Below are 22,737 nucleotides of genomic sequence, written 5' to 3' on the forward strand. Positions count from 1 at the left end.
TCTTGGTTGAAGCACGAGGCACAGCTCTGAGCAGAAGCAGCCCTCTGAACACTAATTTGCAGTCTCCAATCGAGAGCGCATGCACATCCTAAGGTGGGGAATCCATAGGCACAAACTTAAAGAAGAACTGAAACTTTTATTTATAGGCAGAAGTGAAACATACTGGGACAATGAGAACAAGTCAGTCAGTCAAGGACTTTTTTTTAAAAAAATACAAAATGCTGAAAAAATCCACTTTTGAAGTCTTTCAAACATAGTTAACTTTCACCAGAATCTACCATTGACAACATATAAAAACCCAAAAAACTTTAAGGATTTGCAACTTTTCATCAAAGTTCTGGTGTTTTGTTGTCTGTATTTTCCTTTTGATTTTATTTTCTGGTGTAAGCTGCAGAGGTTTAGGGGCTGTGAAGCTGGGACCGAGTGAATTCTCACATGGGAGAGAAAAAAGGACCCAAGAAGCTGACTCCAATTAACTACTATTTTCAGAGTCTGCTGGAGTTGGAGGAGGCTGGGATTTATGCAAGCCAGACTCAGCTTATTCCAGAGAGGAGGAACAGCATCACCATCAGCACCAAGAAGAGTAAGCTGAAGGAGTGTCAAGAGGAAAAACTGCCCCAGAAGGGGCCGAAGGAGAGGCAGTCCCCTTGGGGAAAAAGGTATTGAGGTTGGGGAGGATGGTGCACCAACTGGGAACATGCATTGCTAAGAAACTGTGAACTTGTCTGGCAGGTAAAAACTATGTAGACTTTGGTTGTAGATGACAAACTACTGACATGTCTTTAGTAAGGCCTCCTACATTCTCGCTGGTGTCCATTGTCTGTGGTGGTCAGGTCATCTTGGCTCATCAGACAATGCCTTGGTGATATTTGGGACATATCTGGAGGGCCACCTCACCTTAGTGATCTCCTGCTGAACTCCCTGGGGCTTCTGAGAAGCACCTGGTTTACAGAAGCCTATCAAAACCTCAGGCCGTGGTTACTCCTGAGTTCTAACAGCATACCGTAGCTGTCCTGGATGAAGACGATGCCTGTTTATCTGATGTGGTCTCTGTGGATTCTTGCTACTTGTCAAGAGGAAAATTTCACCTGTCATCTGCATGTTGCCTTCAGCTACTGAGTCTCAAGTGTGATCTTACATCTTTGGAGAGGGCTCCCATATGGTGCCAAATTCAGCCTAATTTAACACAACCCCCACCCACATCTGACCATTAAAGCTCTCTCCTTTACCTTTCAATCTATGTCTGTTTGGTTCAGAAAACTGACTTAACATCACAGCTTTGTAAGTAAGCTGAAAATATTTCAGCTGCAGCCTCATTCATATTTCCATCATAACAAACTTAAGAAATGAAGCTGATTTTTTGAATTCTCTTTTCTTTCCAATGCATAGTGAATAAAGTAGAAAAGTTTACATTGTGTACACCTAAAGTTAAGGCCTGAAAACTGAAAAAAACTTAAGACATAGCTTGTGTTGTGGGGTGCACAAGTAACATGCAACAATAAATCACGACATATGCACACCTTTGAGCAGCATATAAAAAGGTTTTAATCCGGCCTAGAGATAGCAGAATGGTAAATGGCAGCAGGTGTCAAGTTAGCCCATGACCAACCAAGGTAGAAAGTGAGGTTAGTCCAGAAGCAATCAGCTTTGAAAGGTGTGTTCTGTCAGTAGCAGAACCTGAACTGATTTGTAAGTGAGAGTAACCAGAGAAGTACTTCACCTCAATATAAACAGCATCAAGTTGAATGCAGATTGTAGGACACATTTTAAATAAATTTCAGAATACTGAAGAAAACATAAGCTCTTGAGAAAGGACCAGCCAAGTATTTGTACAGTGACCATCACAACAGGACTAAGTCAATTAGGGCATCCGGCCCTAGTCTCTCAACAATATGTGTACTTGCCTATTGGCTGTATAAGGAGAATCCATCACAGCTCCAACATGAGCTGGAAGTGATGCAGAGTAGGAAATTAAGGCTGGTGAGAACTCTTGAGGAGAGGTAAGATACTCAGGAGACTGTGGATGTTGAGGTTGCTGTTGATGTTGCTGTGCAAGGATCCGCTGATGTAAGAGAGCTTGCTGGTATTGTTGCACCTGAGGAAGATACTCACCATTATAAAGTAATCAGAATTCATTTAGCCATTAAAAACAGGCCACTTTCACTTTGCTTCTTGTAGAGTATTTGGACTTGCAATATGACTCTCTCATCATAGTTTTCAATGTTATTGGAGCTGTATTGGTCCCAAGATATGAGACACGAAGTGGGTGAGGTAGTATATTTTATTGGACCAACATCTGTTGGTGGAGGTGACAAGATTTTGAACTTCTCAGTGCTCTTCACCTTCTCCAGACCTGAGGAAGAGCTCTGTGAAGCCTGAAAGCTTGTCCCCTCCACTAACAGTAGCTGATCCAATAAAAAATACTACCTCACCCAGCTTGTCTGAAATCAATATACAAGGAGAAAGCCAAAAAACCATCAGGCTATGGCAAAGCCAAAGTTACATATTCCTGCTGAAACTGCAGGAAACCAATATTAGAGCACTTATACCACTAATAAAATTGCTGGTTTAATAAATCACTCATTGAAACATATGAGTTGGAGGAGGAAAAAAATCAAACTAAATATATAATGTTACCATTGCTACTAATTTGTTTTTTTGTTTTTTTTTTTAAATTACACCCACTTTCAATACACCTCTACCCTGATATAATGCTGTCCTCGGGAGCCAAAAAAAATCTTACCGTGTTATAGGTGAAACCGCATTATATCCGAATTCGTGTTATATCGGGGTAGAGGTGTATATTGAGGGCACTGTATGGCAGCACAGAGGAGTCCTTACAATGCTGTAGTGGATGTGCTGTCAACAAGTTATGTTTTACTATATCCATTAAAGGATGAAATGCTGAATAATGTTCATTTTAGTAATCTTGGTGTAAATTATCCTTGCAAATATTATAGTTGCCCACATACCCAGATAAATCTATTTTGATGGGGGAGTAAAATCTCTGATTATGTTAGAGATAAGAGAGAGTGTACTAATTAGATTGGGCTAATTATTTTTCCATGACTACATTACAAAGCTGGAGTAAACTGACAACACTGTATCTATTAATAAAAATAAAAACATTTAAAATTAGTTTAAACCTAAGTCTAATGAAATCGAACCTGACTACAAAGATGGTTTTAAGTCTGGAGGGACTGCATACCCCAAAATATGAAATTATTCCATCTGGCTAAGAAAAGACCAAACCACGCACAAAAGCTCTCTCAAAAGCAGAAAAATTCTGAGCTTAAAGTCCACCATGACGTACCTACATACTGCAGCACAGATACTATGTAAGAATATTTACTGTTTAGTGAAATCATGATACATCAAACGGTAAATAAAGGAAAGGTTTTAACTTAAACATCAAAAAATATCACAGTTAACTCAAGACTTTAGGTATATTTTAAAACCTGCATTCAAAAATATTTCATATAAAAAACTTCAGTCAATGTAACATATACTTGATTTCAAACGCTTTATCATAAGCAAGTGAAAAACTCTCTCTGCTCTGGTGCCCATCCTATATTTTATGGCATACTCAGAATATTAATTTATGAACAAATAAAAAGTAAAAACCAGAAAATGAGATGTTGCATAATAATATGCATTTAGTAGCCAAGTTAACATTACTCTGAGAAAGTTAAGGTTCTAATAATAATAATGTTAGCTCAGCCACGTTTGTGCATACAACTGTCGCAATTATTAAAATATTTACTGGCAAAGGCAAGCAAAATTAATGCATGTTATGCTGTACTTCAATATCTACTTGCAAAAGCAAAATTATAAATATTTTAAATGATGACTACTGTACTGCTTTTCTATTTTTGTCTTTAAGGACCAAACTTCCATAATTGTGTTCAAAATGAGTGTTCAGTTAATATGACTGCATGCAACTGCAGAATCTACATGTACCATTAGCCAATTGTGTGTACAGTTGTGGTAAGTACCAGTACAATGGGGCCTGAAAGGAAACTGCTGGATATTCAGCACCTGAAATCTTCAGGCCACTTAAGAACCCAATTTTAAGCAACCACTTTTGAAAGGCTTAGCCTGAAAAGTTTATTTCAAATATTGGATTTTATAGTGCTTTCATTTTCTACCAACATTTAGATGTTGAACATCTGCCTACATTCTTGTAACAACAAAACATCTCTCAGTCTAGTAAGTAACTACACCGCAGTGTTTCATGCAGTGTGCATTAATTGTAACCCAGTATTAAAACAAATCTACACATTCTTTAAATTGTGCTCATTATAAAATCAGCTAACAGATATGAACAGAGCAACACGTCAACATGCGCTATTTTGTTTGCGCTGAAAGCTGTAGCATGTTGGGAAAAGAATTAGATGATTTGCTGCCCAATATTTAAGATGTCTATTGCAGCTCAGATACCTATTAAGACTACTATATGTCGCAATTAATCTGTATAGCATACCAACTAATCAAATAAAGAATAGCAGCATCTACAGGCAACATACCATGGCAGGATACTGGGATGGGGAAGGTTGCTGTTGGTACATAGATTGCATCATAAGTTGTTGTTGAATCATTTGCTGGTGCATTGCTTGTTGATACTACATTTAGAAAGAAAGAGATATTTCTGAAAAAATTAACCAAAACAATTCAATGAGTAATGATTTTAAACAGCTTGTTTAAAAAACGCATCTATAAGCAGCCTTTTCAATAAAGGAGAGCCACAGTTAAAGAGTAAAACGCACAATCCACAATTGGTGCATTTTAAAACACGTTCTGGTACTACAAGATATAAAAACTGGGCCAGTAGTTAGTCTATTTTGCAAGTGAACACTTAAATGAAAACTCAATGGTCTACCTTAAAAAGTAGAGTCGGGGTGGGGAGGAGGAGGAGGAATGATGTATTATGGACCCACAGGATCTGTCAAACCTGGTTGCTCTTTTAGATTCCCTCTCAGATGGTTATTTATCGTATCACTCACCCTCAAGTATCTTTTAGGCACTACACAGTACAAGTAAACTGATGTGTTCCTCAGGAAATTTAGGCAGCCATACTCAACAGAACACAAGTTTAAGTCTTTTAAGGATACACAGTGTCAACAGAACAGCTGGAGCAATGCAGAATCAGTCATCAAAAGGGAACACCTTTGCTGACCATGATCAAAAAAGGGATCATAATGTTTCCAAGATAGTATTTACAGGAGGATCCAACAAGAAGAGGGATCTGTCTTTTGCTCTCACTGCTGCTACCCTCCAGGGTCAGAAAAACCTCAGCAGCTATGGGAATTTTACACTGACTAGGCAAAACCACAGAATGAGAATCCTACACAGATGGCATCTTTAGAGAACAACCTATTGCTGACAGTCGTTGCCAGTATTACGCTGTTTTCCTAGATTGCTGGTGTCATAAACAGATAGGTAAGAGTTAATAGAACAGAAGTACTTCATCTCTCTTGTGCCTGTAAAGGATTAACAAGATCAGTGAGCCGGGCTGTCACCTGACCAGACGACCAATCAGGGGACAGGATACTTTCAAATCTTGAGAGGGGGAAGTTTGTGTGTGTGCTGTTAGTTTTTGGTTGTTGTTCACTCTGGGGGCTCAGAGGGACCAGACGTGCAACCAGGTTTCTCTCCAATCTCTCCGATACAGGCTCTTATAAGTTCAGAATAGTGAGTACTAGGTAGATATAGCGAGTTAGGCTTATGTTTGTGTTCTTTATTTGCAAATGTGTATTTGGCTGGAAGGATTTTAATTTGTACTTGAATACTTAGGCTGGGAGGGTATTCCCAGTGTCTATAGCTGAAAGACCCTGTAACATATTCCATTTTAAATTTACAAAGATAATTTTTACTGTTTTTTTCTCTCTTTAATTAAAAGCTTCTCTTGTTTAAGAACCTGATTGTTTTTTTATTCTGGTGAGACCCCAGGGGACTGGGTCTGGATTCACCAGGGAATTGGTGGGGAGAAAGGAGGGAAGGGGGAGAGAAAGGTTAATTTCTCTCTGTGTTAGGATTACTTTCTCTCTCAGGGAGAGTCTGGGAGGGGGAGAGAGAAGGAGGGGGGAAGGTGAATTTTCCTCTCTGTTTTAAGATTGAAGGAGTTTGAATCACAGAATCTTCCAGGGTAACCCAGGGAGGGGAAGCCTGGGAGAGGCAACGGTGAGGGAAAGGGTTTACTTTCCTTGTGGTAAGATCCAGAGGGACTGGGTCTTGGGGGTTCCCGGGCACTGGAATTCCTGGTTGGTGGCAGCGCTACAAGTACTAAGCTGGTAACTGAGCTTAGAGGAATTCATGCTGGTACCCCATCTTTTGGACGCTGAGGTTCAGAGCGGGGAATTATACCATGACAGCTGGAATGCAAGGGTGTCTCACGCATCACATCATTTACACCTAGTCCTAAGTCAAAATCCAGTTAGGATCCAAGTTCAAGCAGCCAGAAGAAATAGCAACTGGTTAATATACAGAACGTAACTATAAAAAGAGTGTTATGCAACAGATGCAGGATAAAGGTGAAATAAAACAGCGCATATTGCTCTCCACCTGAAAAAGGCAGAACCACCCATAGTAGCAGAAAAGTTTACATTTTCATGTGTAATTGAAATATAGAATTTAAAATGTGGGCTTACTCACATTTAATTATTTTTTAAACATGGCATTTTTCTTTAGTAAAATAAGCCTGTACCTGTTGCATGTAAGCATCCTGAAGTAATTGTTGCTGGTGATGCAAGTGGTGCAGCTGCTGTAATCTCCAGTCCCCCTGCTGCAGTTGCTGCAGTACTCTATTTTGTTGTGGAGGATGCTGATTGGTCCCTTGAGACAAGATCTCTTGTCCATTTCCTGGTCTTATGGTTCCTATAACATTTTTAAAGAATTTTATTAACTCATGTATTTCTGAAGTCTATTGGCAGAATTGTCAGTAACAGTCACATTTTTATTTTAACATTCTTACTGCAAACAAACTGTTTTCTAAGTCCGAGTATACAGTTACTGCAGTATTACTACATCACTCAGGGGTGCGAACAATCCAGATTATATGGATCCTAGCCCCCCACATAGATAGCACTATGTTGACCAGAAGGCTTCTCCTGCCAACACAAGTCTTGCCTCTCCAGTCAGCTTACAGCATCTTCACAAGAAGTCTTCAATAATTCAAGTTCGTATCATAGACCTGCCCTAAAAGTTTCCTGGACCAGTCTGGGAAATGGAAACCTTAGAGAAGTAGAATTGCAAGCTAAATTTTATTTCTCTAAAGATATCTTGCAGAATTCTCACTCTAAGATATCAGGCCTCCAGCTTGAGTCACGTGGGAAACTCCCTTTGCTCTTATGATTTGACTTTATGGTCTTTGTCAGCTGGTTTGAGGGCTCTTCTTTACTGAGAATGCTCAGGAGGTCTCAAAACTTTCCAGTGAGTGGGAACTTGAAATTGAAATAGACAGTTCCCTTTATTTCATTTGTATCCTTCTGACTCCTTAAAATAATGAATGTACCTTGATGCATAGCTCATTCATTTAGGAAAAGATGTATTTCCTTGTTGTGGATCACTCCACATGCTGGCAAGTTAGGCACATGAAGTGTTCATGGATTAAGGTAAATCTAACTCCTCACAGATTATAGCTGTTTATGATTTTAAAAAAATACCTAAGGAAAACAATTGTTTTATCTTCAGAGATTCAGAGCATATTGACACGAACATTTGCAATATACTGCACACACATATACACAGGACCAGATTCTCCAGTCCAGAGAATCCTCTTTGTGCAGCCTTTATTAGGCAAGTAGTTATTAATTTATTATACGCTATTGTCTAAGTAAGATGAAGTTAGGTAGCTCATGCACTGTGTAACATTCTAGGCCAGTGGTATAAAACTTGTGCCCTGGGGCCACTTGTGACCATCAAAGCTTTAAGCAGGGGTCCTTGAGAGCAACTAGGTTAAAAAAGAATTACAAATTGAAAATATATTTTCATAAGTATCTTTCCAGTTTTCAAATTAAGCATCTGAATCAGTCTTATCACTATGGGGATGCACAGCCACCAACGCCTGTTGCAGCAGCTCATCAGTTCCCCTATTGGCCATTTACTGCTTTGCAGGGGAAAAAGGAAATCTGACTTAACTATCTACAGGACAGGAGCCCTACGAGAGTCGGATAGGAGTCTGACTGCCTTTTCCTGGGCCTAGGAGAGTGTAGCCAAGAATGGTTCCCCTCTCTCACACAGTTATGTGGGAGAGTCCAGGATATTGGAAAAAGGAGAAGTTGAGAACCAACCACCTATTAAATATCCCAGATTCTTTGCACCAGTTAGAGAAATCTGAGAGTTGTTTTCAGCTGTCCCACATAATTGCACTCCAGCCACTCACTGCAACATGCCCTCTGCATCATGGTCTGTAGAGAGGGTGGTGAAGGAGCAATATATGCCGGCTCTACACCTACTGGAGATTCCGACAGTAGGGTACTTTCAGGTAATTTTTGTTCCCTTTACTGCAGGGATCAGAACAAAAAACACCAAGCTCATGGTGGTAAAAGGAGGGGTTTGAATGCAGGCTCCACAAGCCTTAGGAAGATTAAACTGAAATCCTTGGCAGTAGGAGGTTCTCTGACGGGGGGGGGGGGGGGGAGAGGCGGGAAAGAGAGAGAGAGTGTGTGTGTGTAATATCCCTTTGGGAGTGACAAGACTAAACAATACTCTACAGGCAGATGGCACGCTTGGATTGCTGCTAGGTAGGTCTCAGAGATTAATAAAAGACCAGACTGTTTTAAGTGTAGTAAGTAATTGAGGACCTTCAGTACAGACGCCTGGACGACGTCCAGACCCTGCTGGGCTGCTTGCAAACAAGAATGTCTCCCATTTAAATGAGTATGTTTTTCTAGTAGATGCTTTCCTGCTCTGTGTTAGGATTTTCTGGACCTGAAGGGAGCAGTCTCTGTCCATGGTACTCAACCAGCTAACAGCTATGCTGTCTCTGGGAGGCTACAGGGACTTTTGGATTGGATGGAGTACCTGGTTGTGAGGCTGTAGATCAGCTTCAAGCAGTCAGGGAGCTGGATCAAAGGCTGGATGGACATTTGTAATCAATCTTTAAGTCAGAACTGCCTCCGCCAGTACAGAGCTAGAAATAATTATTCATTTGTCCCTTTCAATCTTGGAAATCATGCTGGGGGATCCAGAGAATTGGAAAGGCACATAAGAGGCCATGGTACCACTGCAGAAGGAAGGTGCCCAATAAGCCTAGACTCATGCTCCCTCTGGAACAAAAGTTCTAGCACTTGGTGTTATCAGTGGCGAACAAGTCTCATCTCTATGATGGATCTATGCAAACATCACTGATGAGTGACAACCAACTGTCTGCTCAGGACATCTGCCAGGTTGTTTCTGCCATCTCAGTTATCTGGTGTTGATGGCACAACATACAGTGCTTGACAGCTTCCAATCCAGGCAGAGGAGAGATGAACATGTGCTTTCTTGATTTTTTACGTTGGAGAGGTGATATCTGTCAAGATCTGCACTGTGGAGTTTTGAAGAAAAGGTAGTGAGGCCATTAGGGCTACCCAGATGGCTCAGAACTCCAGGACACTGATCATAACAGCTACCTCACGGTTCAAAGTGACTTCCACAGACTTTGGATTTCTAACATTAAAAACAATGGAAAAATAGAACAAACCTTCTCCACTCCCACCCCCTTTTTTGGAGGGGGTGGGTTTAATATTTAAGTCCTTCAACTTGAGTGAATTACCTTTTTGCACACAGTTACCGAATTCACCAGGAACCGATACTTTTACTGGTGTTGCTGAACTCTGGAGAGTTAGCACATTAGAAGTGGCAGTGCTTGAATTGGCCTTTGGTCTTTGTCGTGGTGCAATTGAGGTTTCTGTTGGTCCAACAGCATCCATTATTCTATAATGAAGAATTTTCCAGAGAAAACATTTCAGTGTATATGACTACTCTTCAGCTTTATTCAAGATACCCGTAAGCCCATCTTCTAATTGTTTAGTAATATTTTAGCCCCATTTTGCATACCTTTACATTTTATTATTTCTAAGTTTTGATTTCTAAAAATATTGAAGACATTGAAAAATCTCTGATCTTACTTTTGGAGAACAAGCATAAAGACCTGCCTACTAATTCATATAAACTCTCAAATATCCATAGGTACCACAAGAGGGGGCCCATGCAACAACATTTCCAAGGAGACCAAGATAACAGAACATCATTAATATGCATTCTTCCTAAGTGTAAGTGTTCTGTTTTTCCTTGAGACATATCTTGATCATAGCTTAATGACAGAATGCAACTGTTACAGGGTTTGAGCAAATTACTGTGATTGCATCATGATGATCATTCACAGCATATTCCAGAAACTCAACATTGCGATATAGAAAAAGAAAGAGATGATAAAAGATTTTTTTAAAAAGCAAGAATCCGCTCATCTCTTTTCATGGTGATCAAAAATCTACAGACTCTAGAGCAGGGCAACCTATGGAATGCGTGCCAAAGGCAGCATGTGAGCTGATTTTCAGTGGCACTCACACTGCCCAGGGCCTGGCCACCAGTCCGCAGAGATCCGCATTTTAATTTAATTTTAAATGAAGCTTCTTAAACATTTTTAAAACCTTATTTACTTTACATACAACAGTTTAGTTATATATTATAGACTTATAGAAAAAGACCTTCTAAAAACATTAAAATGTATAACTGGCACGGGAAACCTTAAATTAGAGTGAATAAATGAAGACTCAGCACAGCACTTCTGAAAGGCTGCTGACCCCTGCTCTAGAGCTTCAGTCATTTTAAGTTCTATTTCGCTATTAGGAAACTTAATAGCACTTATAGCAATGCCATATTCTGCCAGAGCATGAGTAAAATTTTCCAGAGGTGACACACTGACTTAGGAGTGAGACTTAACCTAATTTCAAAAGCTACTAAGGCACACGGGAGGGTAAGACAAGTCAACAAGGAGTATTGAAAAAAATTATCCTATCAATATGTGCCCCATCACTAATCTGTGAAAAGAAACCAATGCTGAAGAGACATTTTATCATAATAAAATATTCTCAAAAGCTGGGCCCTGGTGAGGGCATAGAAGCAGGGAGACAGGTGAAAAATGCATACACGTTTTTAGAAAATGTATTTCAATAAGCTATGTGCATGTGACCTACACAGGAAGAATAACCAAGTTTGTGACCTTTTTGCTTCTTGATGATGTACACATGTTTTGTGAATGAATTTTGCCTCTTCAAGAGGCTTTTGCCTTTTTTTTTTTTTAAACACAAACATTCAGGGCTTCTTTAACTTGTTTCTCGGTTGAAGACAATGTATGTCTCATATGTCATCACAAATACCAATGAAGTGAAATATGAGCAGTTTAGAACAGAAGGGATTTTTAATCTAACTGAAACTCTGAATTTGGTTTCTTGTTTGTTAAAATTTGTTGGGAGAAACTCTCTGTTGAAGATTCAAATCTCCATCCCTTCAACTAAAGGGGTGAGAAAGCTCCCATTCCAGTGCATTGAATCACTAAGAGCGCCTCCACCAAAAAAATAGAGAAGGCAAGACTTGGAATTCCTGATATTTTAAGATACAAAACCAAAATCTTTAAACCTTTGTGTGTTGTTATAAAGCAGAAAGAGACTAAAACCCTTGTTTTCCTTTGCAGTCCCTTTAAGACTCAGTCAGGGACACTGACATAAAAATTAGCTTGGCTAAAGTTTTAAGAAGTTGTTTACACTTTGTATGTTTTTCATTTTTAATCATTAACTATCTTTATTGAATACTTTATTCATGCTAATATTGGATCAAGAAAAAGTCAATGAAGACAAGGGCATTTGCATTCAAAAACAGAGGAGATCCTACCTGATGAGGAAAACGTCAGCAGATGGTCTTAATGGGTTCATTGTACAAATAGAAGCAGGACAATTGGTTGTTCATGAGGTAAACCCAGATAGATTTCAAATACTGTGATGCCTGTAAACGTTTACTTGGAGCTTATTAAAATTTCCATCTCAGACTGCTAAAAACATTGACCTTTTAAAGAGTTCATTATGGACACAAGCCCTGGGTACCAGAGTGAGTTTTAGCATATTAACCAAAACATACAAGAAAACTGCAGGTACACAAAATTGCTATAAGATATCTACTCAGAATCCACAAAGTTCTACATTAATTTTGCTCACCTGGCTTTTATTTGGCTTTTTCTAGCAGCCACCTCACTAGCTGTCATGGGTTCAGGAAGAGTTGAAGGGACAGGAGAATTCTTTGGAAAAAACACATATGAATTAAAATATAAAATTCTGAGAATTGTTACAAATTCAAAAGGTATACTGTGGATTCCTTAGGGGTGGAGGATGATCTTAATTTCTAAATAAAGCATCAGAAAGTGCTTTGGCTCAATATTGTGGTTAAACACACATTGTCAGATTAAAATGTATTAAAACCTTTCCTTACTTATGTTACAAGAGATTGTGACACTGCACCACATATTCTTCAGTAATGTTATGATAGCTTTATGGCATAATTATGATACATTTTGTACATTAGTCATGTGAAGCGTCATTGGAAATGTTATGATTTTCTGATTTTCCTATTTGTATGCATGTATCTTTTTATCTCAAGTTATGAATATTGATTGTATCTGTATTTCAAATGTACTTACACCGGGTAACACCCACTAGACAAGATGCTTTCAGTCTTCCAGATAGTGGGTGGAGAAGGGCCTATTCAGAGAAATGGGCCATTGGGAAAAAACAATAGGCTTTAGAAGAAGCTTATCTCCCTGGTGAGCCTTCCTGTGAATGCTCCAAACAGCCTTTAAGAAATGGCTGCTATGACTCTACAAGGACATGTGATCAGACCACATGATGCTAGACTCCATCTTGGGATGTCAGTATTTTTCCACAGACTGGTCTGGAAACCAAGCTGTGAAACAAAGGGCTCCCGCCATATGCTAAAACTATATAAGGCAGGGAGTGACATCTGTGGTTCTTCACTCCCCACACAGGAAGACTCCTGGAAATACCTGAGGAACAAAGACTGAACTGGGGGAAATGCTGGAACCAGGCTAAAAGGGATTTCTAGCCTGTGAATGAAACATCTGGGGATTGCAAGCTGTAAAGCAAGTGCAGCTTGCCCCATAAGAATCTGCAGCCTGCCTGTATCATCTCTTAGGGTGAGAATCTACTAATTCATATCCAATCTATCTTGTATATTAAACTTTGTTTGTTTTTTTGTTTATTTGCTAGGTAACCTGCTTTGATCTGCTTGCTATCCCTTATCACTTAAATCTCTCTTTTGTAATTAATAAATGGTTTTTGCTTTATCTTAACCAGTGAGTTGGAGTGAAGTGTATGGGAATCATAGGGCAAAGGCTGTTGCATATTCCTCTCTACACTGAGGGAGGGGGGGAAACTTTACAGAATAAGCTCAGGGAGTTCCCTGTGCAGCCCAAGACAGTATAATTTTGGGTATATATGCCAGAAGGGGTACGTGCCTGAGGAGCTGGGAGTTGCCTTGGCTATAGCCTTCCTATGCAGGGGCTGGTCAGAGAGCCTGCATGTAAGTGCAGCTGGGTGTGTCCCTGCTTGTACGAATGCTGGTGAAAGTGCAGACTGGAGGGCTTTGCAGCTTGTCACAGCAGTACAGTGTGAAAGGGAGTCCAGGCTGGTGGGTCAAGGGGTTCAGTGGTACCCCAGTTCCTGGTGGAACCCTGGGGAGAACCCATCTCAGAGATTATTAATTACAATTTAAAAAAAAATTATTGACCATTATATAGACTGCTTTTTGCTTTCTCATCTTGAATAGAAGTCAGCTAAGTCAGTTTAACTTTCAGGCTGCTGTGTATTAGCACAACGTTGTTATGTCTGGGTTTCGCAGAGTGCAGAGAATATTTGTTTTTAAATGTTTCCTTTGGAGTTTTCAAACACATTCATGAAAACATTTATTTTTGCTCTACGCTTTATAAAAGATTTCTTTTTAAACCTACATTTGGATAAAATTTGACATCATTCCTTTAGAAAGGAGGAAAGGTGTTCCCCCAAAAATGATGTCTCAGACCCCCTCATGAGCAGAAAAGAGGGCACTTGTTCCCGAAGGTGGTGAAGAGATCCACCTTCAGCAGACCCCATCTCAGGAGTATGTATTGGAGGACCTGAAAGTCTATTCATAGTTCTGTGCCAAGTGTCCACTGAAAATATTGCCTGTGGTGTTCTGAATGCCCAGGAGACAGACCACCAATATTTAGATCTGATGAGCTATGCACCATTTCCATAGTATGTTGATATAGAACATGCAGGACACACTGTCCATCATGACCCGACTGATTTGCCTGTGAGAGGCAGAAAATGGAGGCAGACATTCCCAACAGTCCAGAACTCCGACAGATTGATATGGAGATTGGTTTCCTGAGTTGTCCATCTGCTCTGAGTCATGAGAACATTGAGATGAGCTCCCTATCCCAATAGTGATGCCTCTGTTAAAGTCAGTGATGGAGTTGGGCAACAGAGAGAATGCCCATCCAGATGCTGACTTGATCTTTCTGCCCATCCAGATGTTGAGTTCATCTTTCCACCAATCCAGGAAGCTCCTCAATTGTAGAGGAATCATCACTTGTTTGTCCAAGGTGTGTCTGCCTAGAAAGCAGGTCATTCTGAGCCAACCTTGAAAACAGTGGAGACATAGCCATGTGTGTTCGGTCACAAAACCACAAGCTGCCATGTGTCCTTACAGTAATCCAAGGACTTCCCTGAATTGTCTGTACCAAACATGATAAGGTTATGAAGCTATCTAACAGAAAGCAGGCCCTGGCTGTCAACAAGTTCAATGAAGCCCCTATAAACTGCATCTTCTTTATGAAGGTTAATATGAATTTTCTTACTTTCAACTGAAGACCCAATTTTTGAAACAGAGCAAGGGTTGTCTGGGTGGAAGATAGCATAGCTTCATAAGAATGGCCCTTGAGTAGCCAGTCATCCAGATGCTATTACTAATAGCTAACTATACTAACCAATCGTATCAAGCAACTATAAGAAGAATATATGATAGCCAAGGCACACTCAGGCAGGCACACTAGAGCTCCCTCTCCAGCCGAGGCGGTAGAAAAGGAATTAAGGGTGGTTCACTCAAGCATCCCTATATAGCCTCAAAATCTGACATGAGGTGGTATAGGGCACATGTGCAGGTCAAACAGGCACAGGTAGTGGAAAAACCTCTGATCAAAGGGCTCAAGAGGCATATGCGCAACTGAAGCAGAGCACCAATATGGACACTACTTCAAGAAGAATGCCTGGTTTTGAAATAATGATTCCATCCTTACAACATTACTCTCAACCTTAACTCCACCTTAAATGTAGCTTGTGTCTGAGAATTAGAGATTTTATATCTTTCCTCCAAATGCTAGAGAAATATAGAAATAGAGTGAAGGGGGCTGAGGCAAAAATCTCAGGCTATTCCATTTTCCCTGTAGGTAGGCAAGATCCTGCCAAGGCTGGAAATGGCTAAGGATGCTTAATAATACAAAGTTAAATCAAAGCTCTGTTCAAAATTATCAGTTCCTTTTGTCCTCATTACTTCATGCAGTAACTCTGAAATTTGAACTTACTGTGAGAAAATCAACAGAGCAGGAACAATTTAAAATGTATTTTATATAGACAGACTAAGGTCAGAAGGGACCATTATGGTCATCCAGTCTGACCTCCTGAGGTCTAGCCAAATAAGAAGTGTGGAAAGTAAAGTACCATTGCACTTTGATACAGTTTATCAGGATGTGTCAGAAGCTATTTTCCATTCCATCTTTATTTATTAGTGCTATCCAGAAGAGTCTAAGGCAGTTTTCCTTTTTGTTTTAGTTTAACAAGCTAAGAATTCTGTCAACACAGGATCTATTTGAAATTTATCAGATCCAGAACTTTCAGCACAGGGACAGACTTTTATAAAGAAAAAAGTTAACATCAGACATGTTCTAACTTGATTTGATCTAGAAGTAATAACTCCTTTTGACAATCTATCAAAGATGTGAAAAAACAGAAGACTACTTACATTAATATTGGACAATGGACATTCCTTTTTGGCAAGTTTAAAGGCAAAATAAGATACTTGAAAGATATCGGGTCTCCGTTCTTGATCTGGTTCAAGCATGTACCCTGTAAAAGTGGATTGATTAAAATTTCTCTAATAGCAATTAAAGAAAATTTGCCTACAACATACTACAAATGAGAATTAAACTTCTTTACTAATTGATTTAGAATTTACTCATTTCAAAAAGTGGTTTTTACTTCTTTCAGACAAGTACTGAGTTAGAATGGTGTCTACTGCCAAGAGTATGCAGTTTATACTATATGTTTTACTCTTTTCCTTGAATGGAAGAGTAGAAAATTTGCATTACCAGTCCTGAAGCTCAAGTGAATCAATTAAACAGCAGACTTGTAAGGACTGCTAGGGATGCTATAGAACAAACTGCAAAGTGTTACACTAATAAGTTTTAAAAAAAGTAGTTAGTATTTTAGGAAACCAGTCTCTCCACCAGCTAGATCAGAGTTATGTCTTCAAAACCTTCTCCATTATTAGAATGAAAACAACTCAGGAGTACCACCCTTCTTGAAAAGCATTTTCTGAGACACAGTAATGTAAAACTGTGAGCCAACTAACAGCATCACAGCTGGGCTGATGTGTAAATGTCACTGCATTTGAAACTGGCAACTTTTTTTTTTTGTTTTGTTTAATTAGAGGACCCAGGCAAAAAACCACACACACACACACACACACACACACACACACACACCTCAAAACATAACCAAGTTCTATCTCTGAACACAAGTTATGTTTTCTGAACTGACACACACTCATGAAATCGCTGGCTATATTTTTTTTATATGAATGTTAAAATGATTAGATGGAGACTAATTAAAAAAATAAAAAGGAGTGGATTTTATACCAGCACCAATCCATGCATCAGTTACAGAAACAGCATTATTAAAAACAAACAATGTTAATCAATAATTCATTCTCAAGTACACTCAATTTAATACAGTGATTCTCAGATTGTGGATCAGGACCCCAAAGTAGGTCATGACCCCGTTTTAATGGTGTTGCCAGGGCTGGTATCAGATTTACTGGGGCTTGGGGCCCAAGCCGGGACCCAAGCCCACACCTGAGAACTTCGGCCCTGGGCAGCAGAGGTCAGGCTTCAACTTCAGCCCTGGGCAGCGGGGCTCAGGCTTCAGTCCCCCTCAGGGGGTCATGTAGTAAATTGCGTTGTCAGAAGGGGGTCATGGTGCAATGAAGTTTGAGAACCACTGACTTAATCACTAAACCGCCACAAATAGTTAGGTTCACTATAGAGAGTAATGGCATGTAACTAACTAGTTTTGAATGCAATCCATTCAATATAATAAATATAAATATGGAAACACCTAATGCACTGGAGAATTAAGCATCCATCCATCCCACATTTTTAAGTAAGGAAAAGTTAATGTATGAAGGAAAAACACTTCAGTAAAAGTTCCATTTCAATCTTCCAAAGTATTCTACACACAGCAAGAGGGAAAGTATTTTGAGTATGAAATACTTAAGTGTTTTGAGATATTTTAAACTAAATCACTTATTTGAGTAAAAGCAAAAATATGAGCAAGCAAACCTATCCATAACTGCACAAAGCTTACCTTTTACATGTTACAAAGAAATGCAGCTTGGAAACCAAAGAGTTATGTTTAAAAGTATGGCTCTTACTCTAAACAGTAATTGGTTTCTTAAACTTCATTTTGTAAATCTAGCCATGCCTGAAATCCTACACACTGAATCCTTTACTTTTAACGTGCTTCCATATGGCACTGAAAATGATAATCACAAAGAATAACCAGACAAATATATAAGCCTGATTTTGTATACAGTGATATTTATAACACATGAAGCTAGTCATGCCCCATCTGTGACCTATGCTCCAGTTATTGGCCTTGAGGGGGACTACATTAAGAAAAAATGGCATTTGACTACAAGTGAAAAATGTGTTCCCTAAACAAGTGCAATTTTACAAAATGAAGTGTTCAGAACAGACCCATCACTTCAGGGAGGAGGCAGGGGCACAGTCTCATGCGACTTCCCTTACAACAGCTCTGAGGAGGGAGTGCTCTGAGCTGTGCTGTCCCTTCCCGGCTGCAGTTCTAACTCCATCACATCACGAAGGAGAGAAAAATTCTGGCTGCTCTACTGTCTGCTTCCCTGTGGAAGCCCCAGAAAGGGCAGTATAAGAGCTTCACTAGCTCTGCCTGAGCTTAAGAGTGCACTAAGCAAAATACCACTCTACTCTCCCATGCAGGGCAGACCAGGAGAAGTTGAGAAACAACATCCTGTTACAGCTCCCCAATTCTTTGCCCTGGGAAATGCCTCAACTTATGTCAGCTGACTGTGGTCCCCAAAGAACAATATGCCAACTGGGCACAGCCCAAGTGTCCACCCCAACCACTCTCACGCTCCCTTTCCAGGAGCTATGCCTCCCTCTCCAGAGGAGCTAGCACAGGCATAGAGCTAACAGACGTCCCTACATCAAGGTAAATCCTGAACTGTGCAAAGAGAACAGTGCAGAAAATCAGCCCCAAAATATTGATTGTAGACACCTGATCATTCTGAAATAACATTTGGCCCTCGGGATTAAGAGATTGGATACTACTGTAGTAAAACATTAGCAAATTTCACCCTAAAAATGAGGTCTACCTTCATTTCACATATTTGCAATAATCAAAGAGATTAGTCAAAAAGGCTGGGGAAATACCATTTAAACAAGATGGCAAGAACAGTATCAGATTGGATGGAAAAGTTGCAGTGTCACCACCAGCATGATCCTAGCCTGGTGCAAAAGTGCTGGAGATGATGGCATCAGAAGCACCTCAGAAAGAACAGTTTCAGGCATTACAAGTAGTGGCGGCAGAGGAGGGGCACGCAATTAGGACCTCAATTCCATTAAGTTCCCCTAGCTAATAGAAGTAAAATACTGCAGCTAGGAGAAAATGTGTGCAGCTCTCCTCTGAAAGAGAGGCATCACAACAAAGCTTTTGACAAACAGGAGGTTAAGAAGATAGATGCCTATGGCTCAGAAGGATTTGGAGGCATATTTGGACTCATCCTGGATTTTAGTGTCCTGCTAAATACATGACAAAATCACCTGTTGTCTTGTGTGAACCAAGACTACAGGATAAATTAGTCTACTAAAGTACACATTGGTCAGAAATTTGCCAGTGAAGTCAACGTTCTGAACTCAGCATTTAACAAGTTGATAAATACAGAAAATTATAAAAATATAAAAATCTTTCTTAAATTCTGAACAAGAAGTTTATAGCAAGGGCATTTCAGGAAACTTTAAAAATATAATTTGCATCAGCTCAGGCTTTATCAAACAGTTTTGGGTAATAGCTTTACTGACAATCTGGGAAACCAACTGAAACATGGCAACATTGACTCTAGGAATCAAGGAACATCATAAGAAAAATGAACTACACTAAATAGATCTGATTTGAAAGAATGATTGCATCAAATTAAATGCAACTTTCAAGCAAGCGATTCTTCCTCATCTCTGGTGTGCACAGCAAGGACTCTGGAGTTAATTCTGATGAGAGTTCTGTTCATATTTTTTGTTACTTTTCTCCAGGTAGAAAGCAAATCAACAAATTTAAGAATGGTCTAGATGGACATTTTCTAGAACACACCTTGCTTTATCTACAGAGAAGGCAGCACTGTTTTTATTCTTAAAAAAAAAAAGTGTGTGTAGAGGTATATTTCATGTACTTTAATAATAATTACTCTAAATTTATGATGTCTATGATTTAAACAAACAAAACGTAAGTTTTTTCCAGCCTATCTGCAGTTCTGTTCAATTAAGTTAGCTCAGGAGTAAACTCTCAATTCCTCCCTCACAAAGCGGTGGTTGCTCAAAACTGATTTAAAAAAGACTGGCACAGTTAACTTGTTTTATTGAAGACACTATATATTACTTAGGTTCTTACACCACAACCAATGCTGAAAGTTTTATAGATATAGTTGGTTGTCCTATCAAAAAATAATATTGTATTTTTTTTTTTTTTTTTGGTCCTCAATGTAAGCTTTTAGCAAGGAGGCGAAGAAAAGCTGTAAACAAGTGAGGAGATTTGCAGGGTAGGTCTTGAGGAAGGTGAAAGATCTCAGGGATGCCTTTTTATAAAAATTTTTTATTTTTTATTACCTAACAGATTTATGGATCACTGATTGGCACAGCTTCTTACATCGCTTGCATGGCTTGAAGCCTGGGGACCAGGGCATGCCCCGTCCCTAGACCAAGTCCCTCCAGGGACTATCTACACTACACAACCACTAAGAAGTGCGAGAAACTACTAAACTATTATTATTTGCAGGTATATACAAGAACAAACTAAAAGAACCACTGGTCAAGTCCACTTACTAATGCAAGAGGAGCATTCCAGCATTGTCACTGGTGGTAAGAAGGAACTGAAGGGGTAGGGGGGGCGCCGCTGATACTGGTGCATATGCACATGACTTCAGAGGGTGCCAGAGCCAGCCCCTATGGGTACCGCTGAAGGAAAAAACTTCCACCACCAGGGCAGGTGGTGAGCACACACCCCTACATGGAATGGATATGAGCAGGCACTCAAAGAACCCTTTTTCCCCTTCAAAGCAGACAATTTTCCTTTTCAAAACATTTCCTCAATGCAATGATCCCCCTTTCTTCCCCAGCAAAACCACAGATTTACCTTGATTTCTCAAGACAGTGGAGATAAGGACTCTTCTGAACTTAGAACAAAGGTCTAAAAGTAGTGTCAGGGCACAGTTAGATTATGTTCAACCAAACCTTCAAATTCACTGATTTAAAGGACATTAACTATAAGTGTATATTGCAGGTAGGGAAGGTCACTAGTAGTAAGGTCTATAACACACAAAACAACTTTAAGTGCTGCCCAGCTACTTACGTATCAAACAATGTACATTATGGGTATATCGGGAATTGTCTGGAATGGTAAATTTCCGTCGCAAATAGCAACCTGACTCTCCCCAAAGGGAAGTGTGAAGAAACAAAGTTTATACAGTAAGCAGCCAAGTGCCTATAAAAAAAAGAAAAAAAGTATTATCATTGCAAAGTCTAGATAGCAACAAACTAGTGTAAAAAGTAAAGCTAGATTTAATACATAACTGAAATGCTGGTCACGACTGATCCCTGCATAGACATTGAACATGGTAGCATTTTGAGTTAACACTCCATTGACATAACTTGGGATGTAAACAATGAAGTGATATGAAGCAGTTCTACAAGTGCTTTTTGTCCCACCAACTAGATGCCAAACAGCAACAAAGCTGTTCACTTAAAGAAATTCAGAGAGGAAACTTATGTCTGTTATTTAATTTAAAAAAAAAAATCTATTTTTAATTCAGATGAACAGTTCAAATGTGTGTTTATACAGAGAAATTGCATGTGTAAAACCACCGTCTAATCTGACAATAAGAGTCTTCGAACTCATGTTATTTTCCCATAAACTTTTTGGATGTAATCTACTCAAGATGCACCCGTTTGGCATGTAGAAGAAAAGTAACCATGGAGTTCTCCCATTTCAGTAATCTGAAAAAAAGTTCTTAAGTCTTCATTAGGTATTACATATGTTGACAATGAAAGTGTTATATTTCATACTGTTATCAGTTTTACCCTTGCTTCATTTCCTCAGTGTTTTTAGTAATTAAAAGTGTTGTTGCAGTGTTGGTCCCAGGATAATGGAGACACAAGGTGGGTGAGGTAGTATCTTTTATTGGATCAACTTCTGTTGGTGACAGAGACAAGCTTTCAAACTACACAGAGCTCTTCTTACAGTCCGGGAAACGTACTCAGAGCATCACAGCTAAACATTAGGTGGAAAAGATTAGCATAAGCAGTTAACACAGATTGTAAGAGACTATTCAAACTAAAGTGACCTGTGAACACCCCCTGCAGTCATAGGACAAAAAAATGGGAGGGCAGAGGGTTTACAGACTGTTGTAATAAGCCATAAATCCAGTGTCTTTATTAAGACCATGATTTCTAGTGTCTAGCAAGGTTATGAATTTAAGCTCCCAGGCTCATCTTTTGAAAGCATTACGCAGATTCTCTTGGAGAATGAGGACTGAGAGGCAGATATAGAATGATTGTTTTGTGAAAAGTACTGGCCCATGAAAGTTATGTTTGTGTCTTACAACTTTTCTGTGAGTTCATTCAAGAGAGTAATGACTGTCTGAGTTCACCCACAGAGTTGTTACTGAGGCATTTAGTGCACTGAATGAGGTACACCTCGTTGCCATAGGCATGTGTAGGACACATGGATCTTAAAAGGTATGTTATGATGGGTAATGATCATCCTAGTAGCAGAGTTAACTCTGCAGGTTTTGCATCTGTTATGGCAGGGCAGGGCCAGTGCCACTTGGAGTTGATATGTCTTGGTCTGTGGGGGAGCTTGCTTCTGTTGATGAGCTCGGTGAGTCTGGGGGGTTGTTTTAAGGCCAGAAAAGAGGGTTCAGAAAAGATTTTCAAGATGGGGTCCCCATCAAGTATGGACTATAATTGTTTAATGATACCTTGTAAGGGTATCATCATGTGTGGGTGAAACCAGACAATCAATACACTCTCAAATTAACTCACACAGTCCTACGACTGAAGAGGTTAACGTGCCCAATTCTCCTGGACCGGTACCTTAGGCCTGGTCTACACTAAAGAGTTAGGTCAAG

General features: G+C 39.5%; 1 protein-coding gene across 1 annotated transcript in view; it reads right to left on the reverse strand.

The window, feature by feature from the left end:
* The window catches only part of BMP2K (BMP2 inducible kinase), a 116,264-nt gene that overhangs the window by 43,074 nt on the left and 50,453 nt on the right, over positions 1 to 22,737 (reverse strand). The window contains 8 exon segments of the mRNA XM_030565116.1: positions 1,905 to 2,095; positions 4,527 to 4,622; positions 6,704 to 6,873; positions 9,755 to 9,915; positions 12,192 to 12,271; positions 16,048 to 16,151; positions 20,961 to 21,014; positions 21,017 to 21,092. Coding sequence (XP_030420976.1) covers positions 1,905 to 2,095; positions 4,527 to 4,622; positions 6,704 to 6,873; positions 9,755 to 9,915; positions 12,192 to 12,271; positions 16,048 to 16,151; positions 20,961 to 21,014; positions 21,017 to 21,092 — 932 coding nt within the window.

Source organism: Gopherus evgoodei, chromosome 5 (assembly GCF_007399415.2).
Source record: "Gopherus evgoodei ecotype Sinaloan lineage chromosome 5, rGopEvg1_v1.p, whole genome shotgun sequence".
NCBI classification, from domain to species: Eukaryota; Metazoa; Chordata; order Testudines; family Testudinidae; genus Gopherus; species Gopherus evgoodei.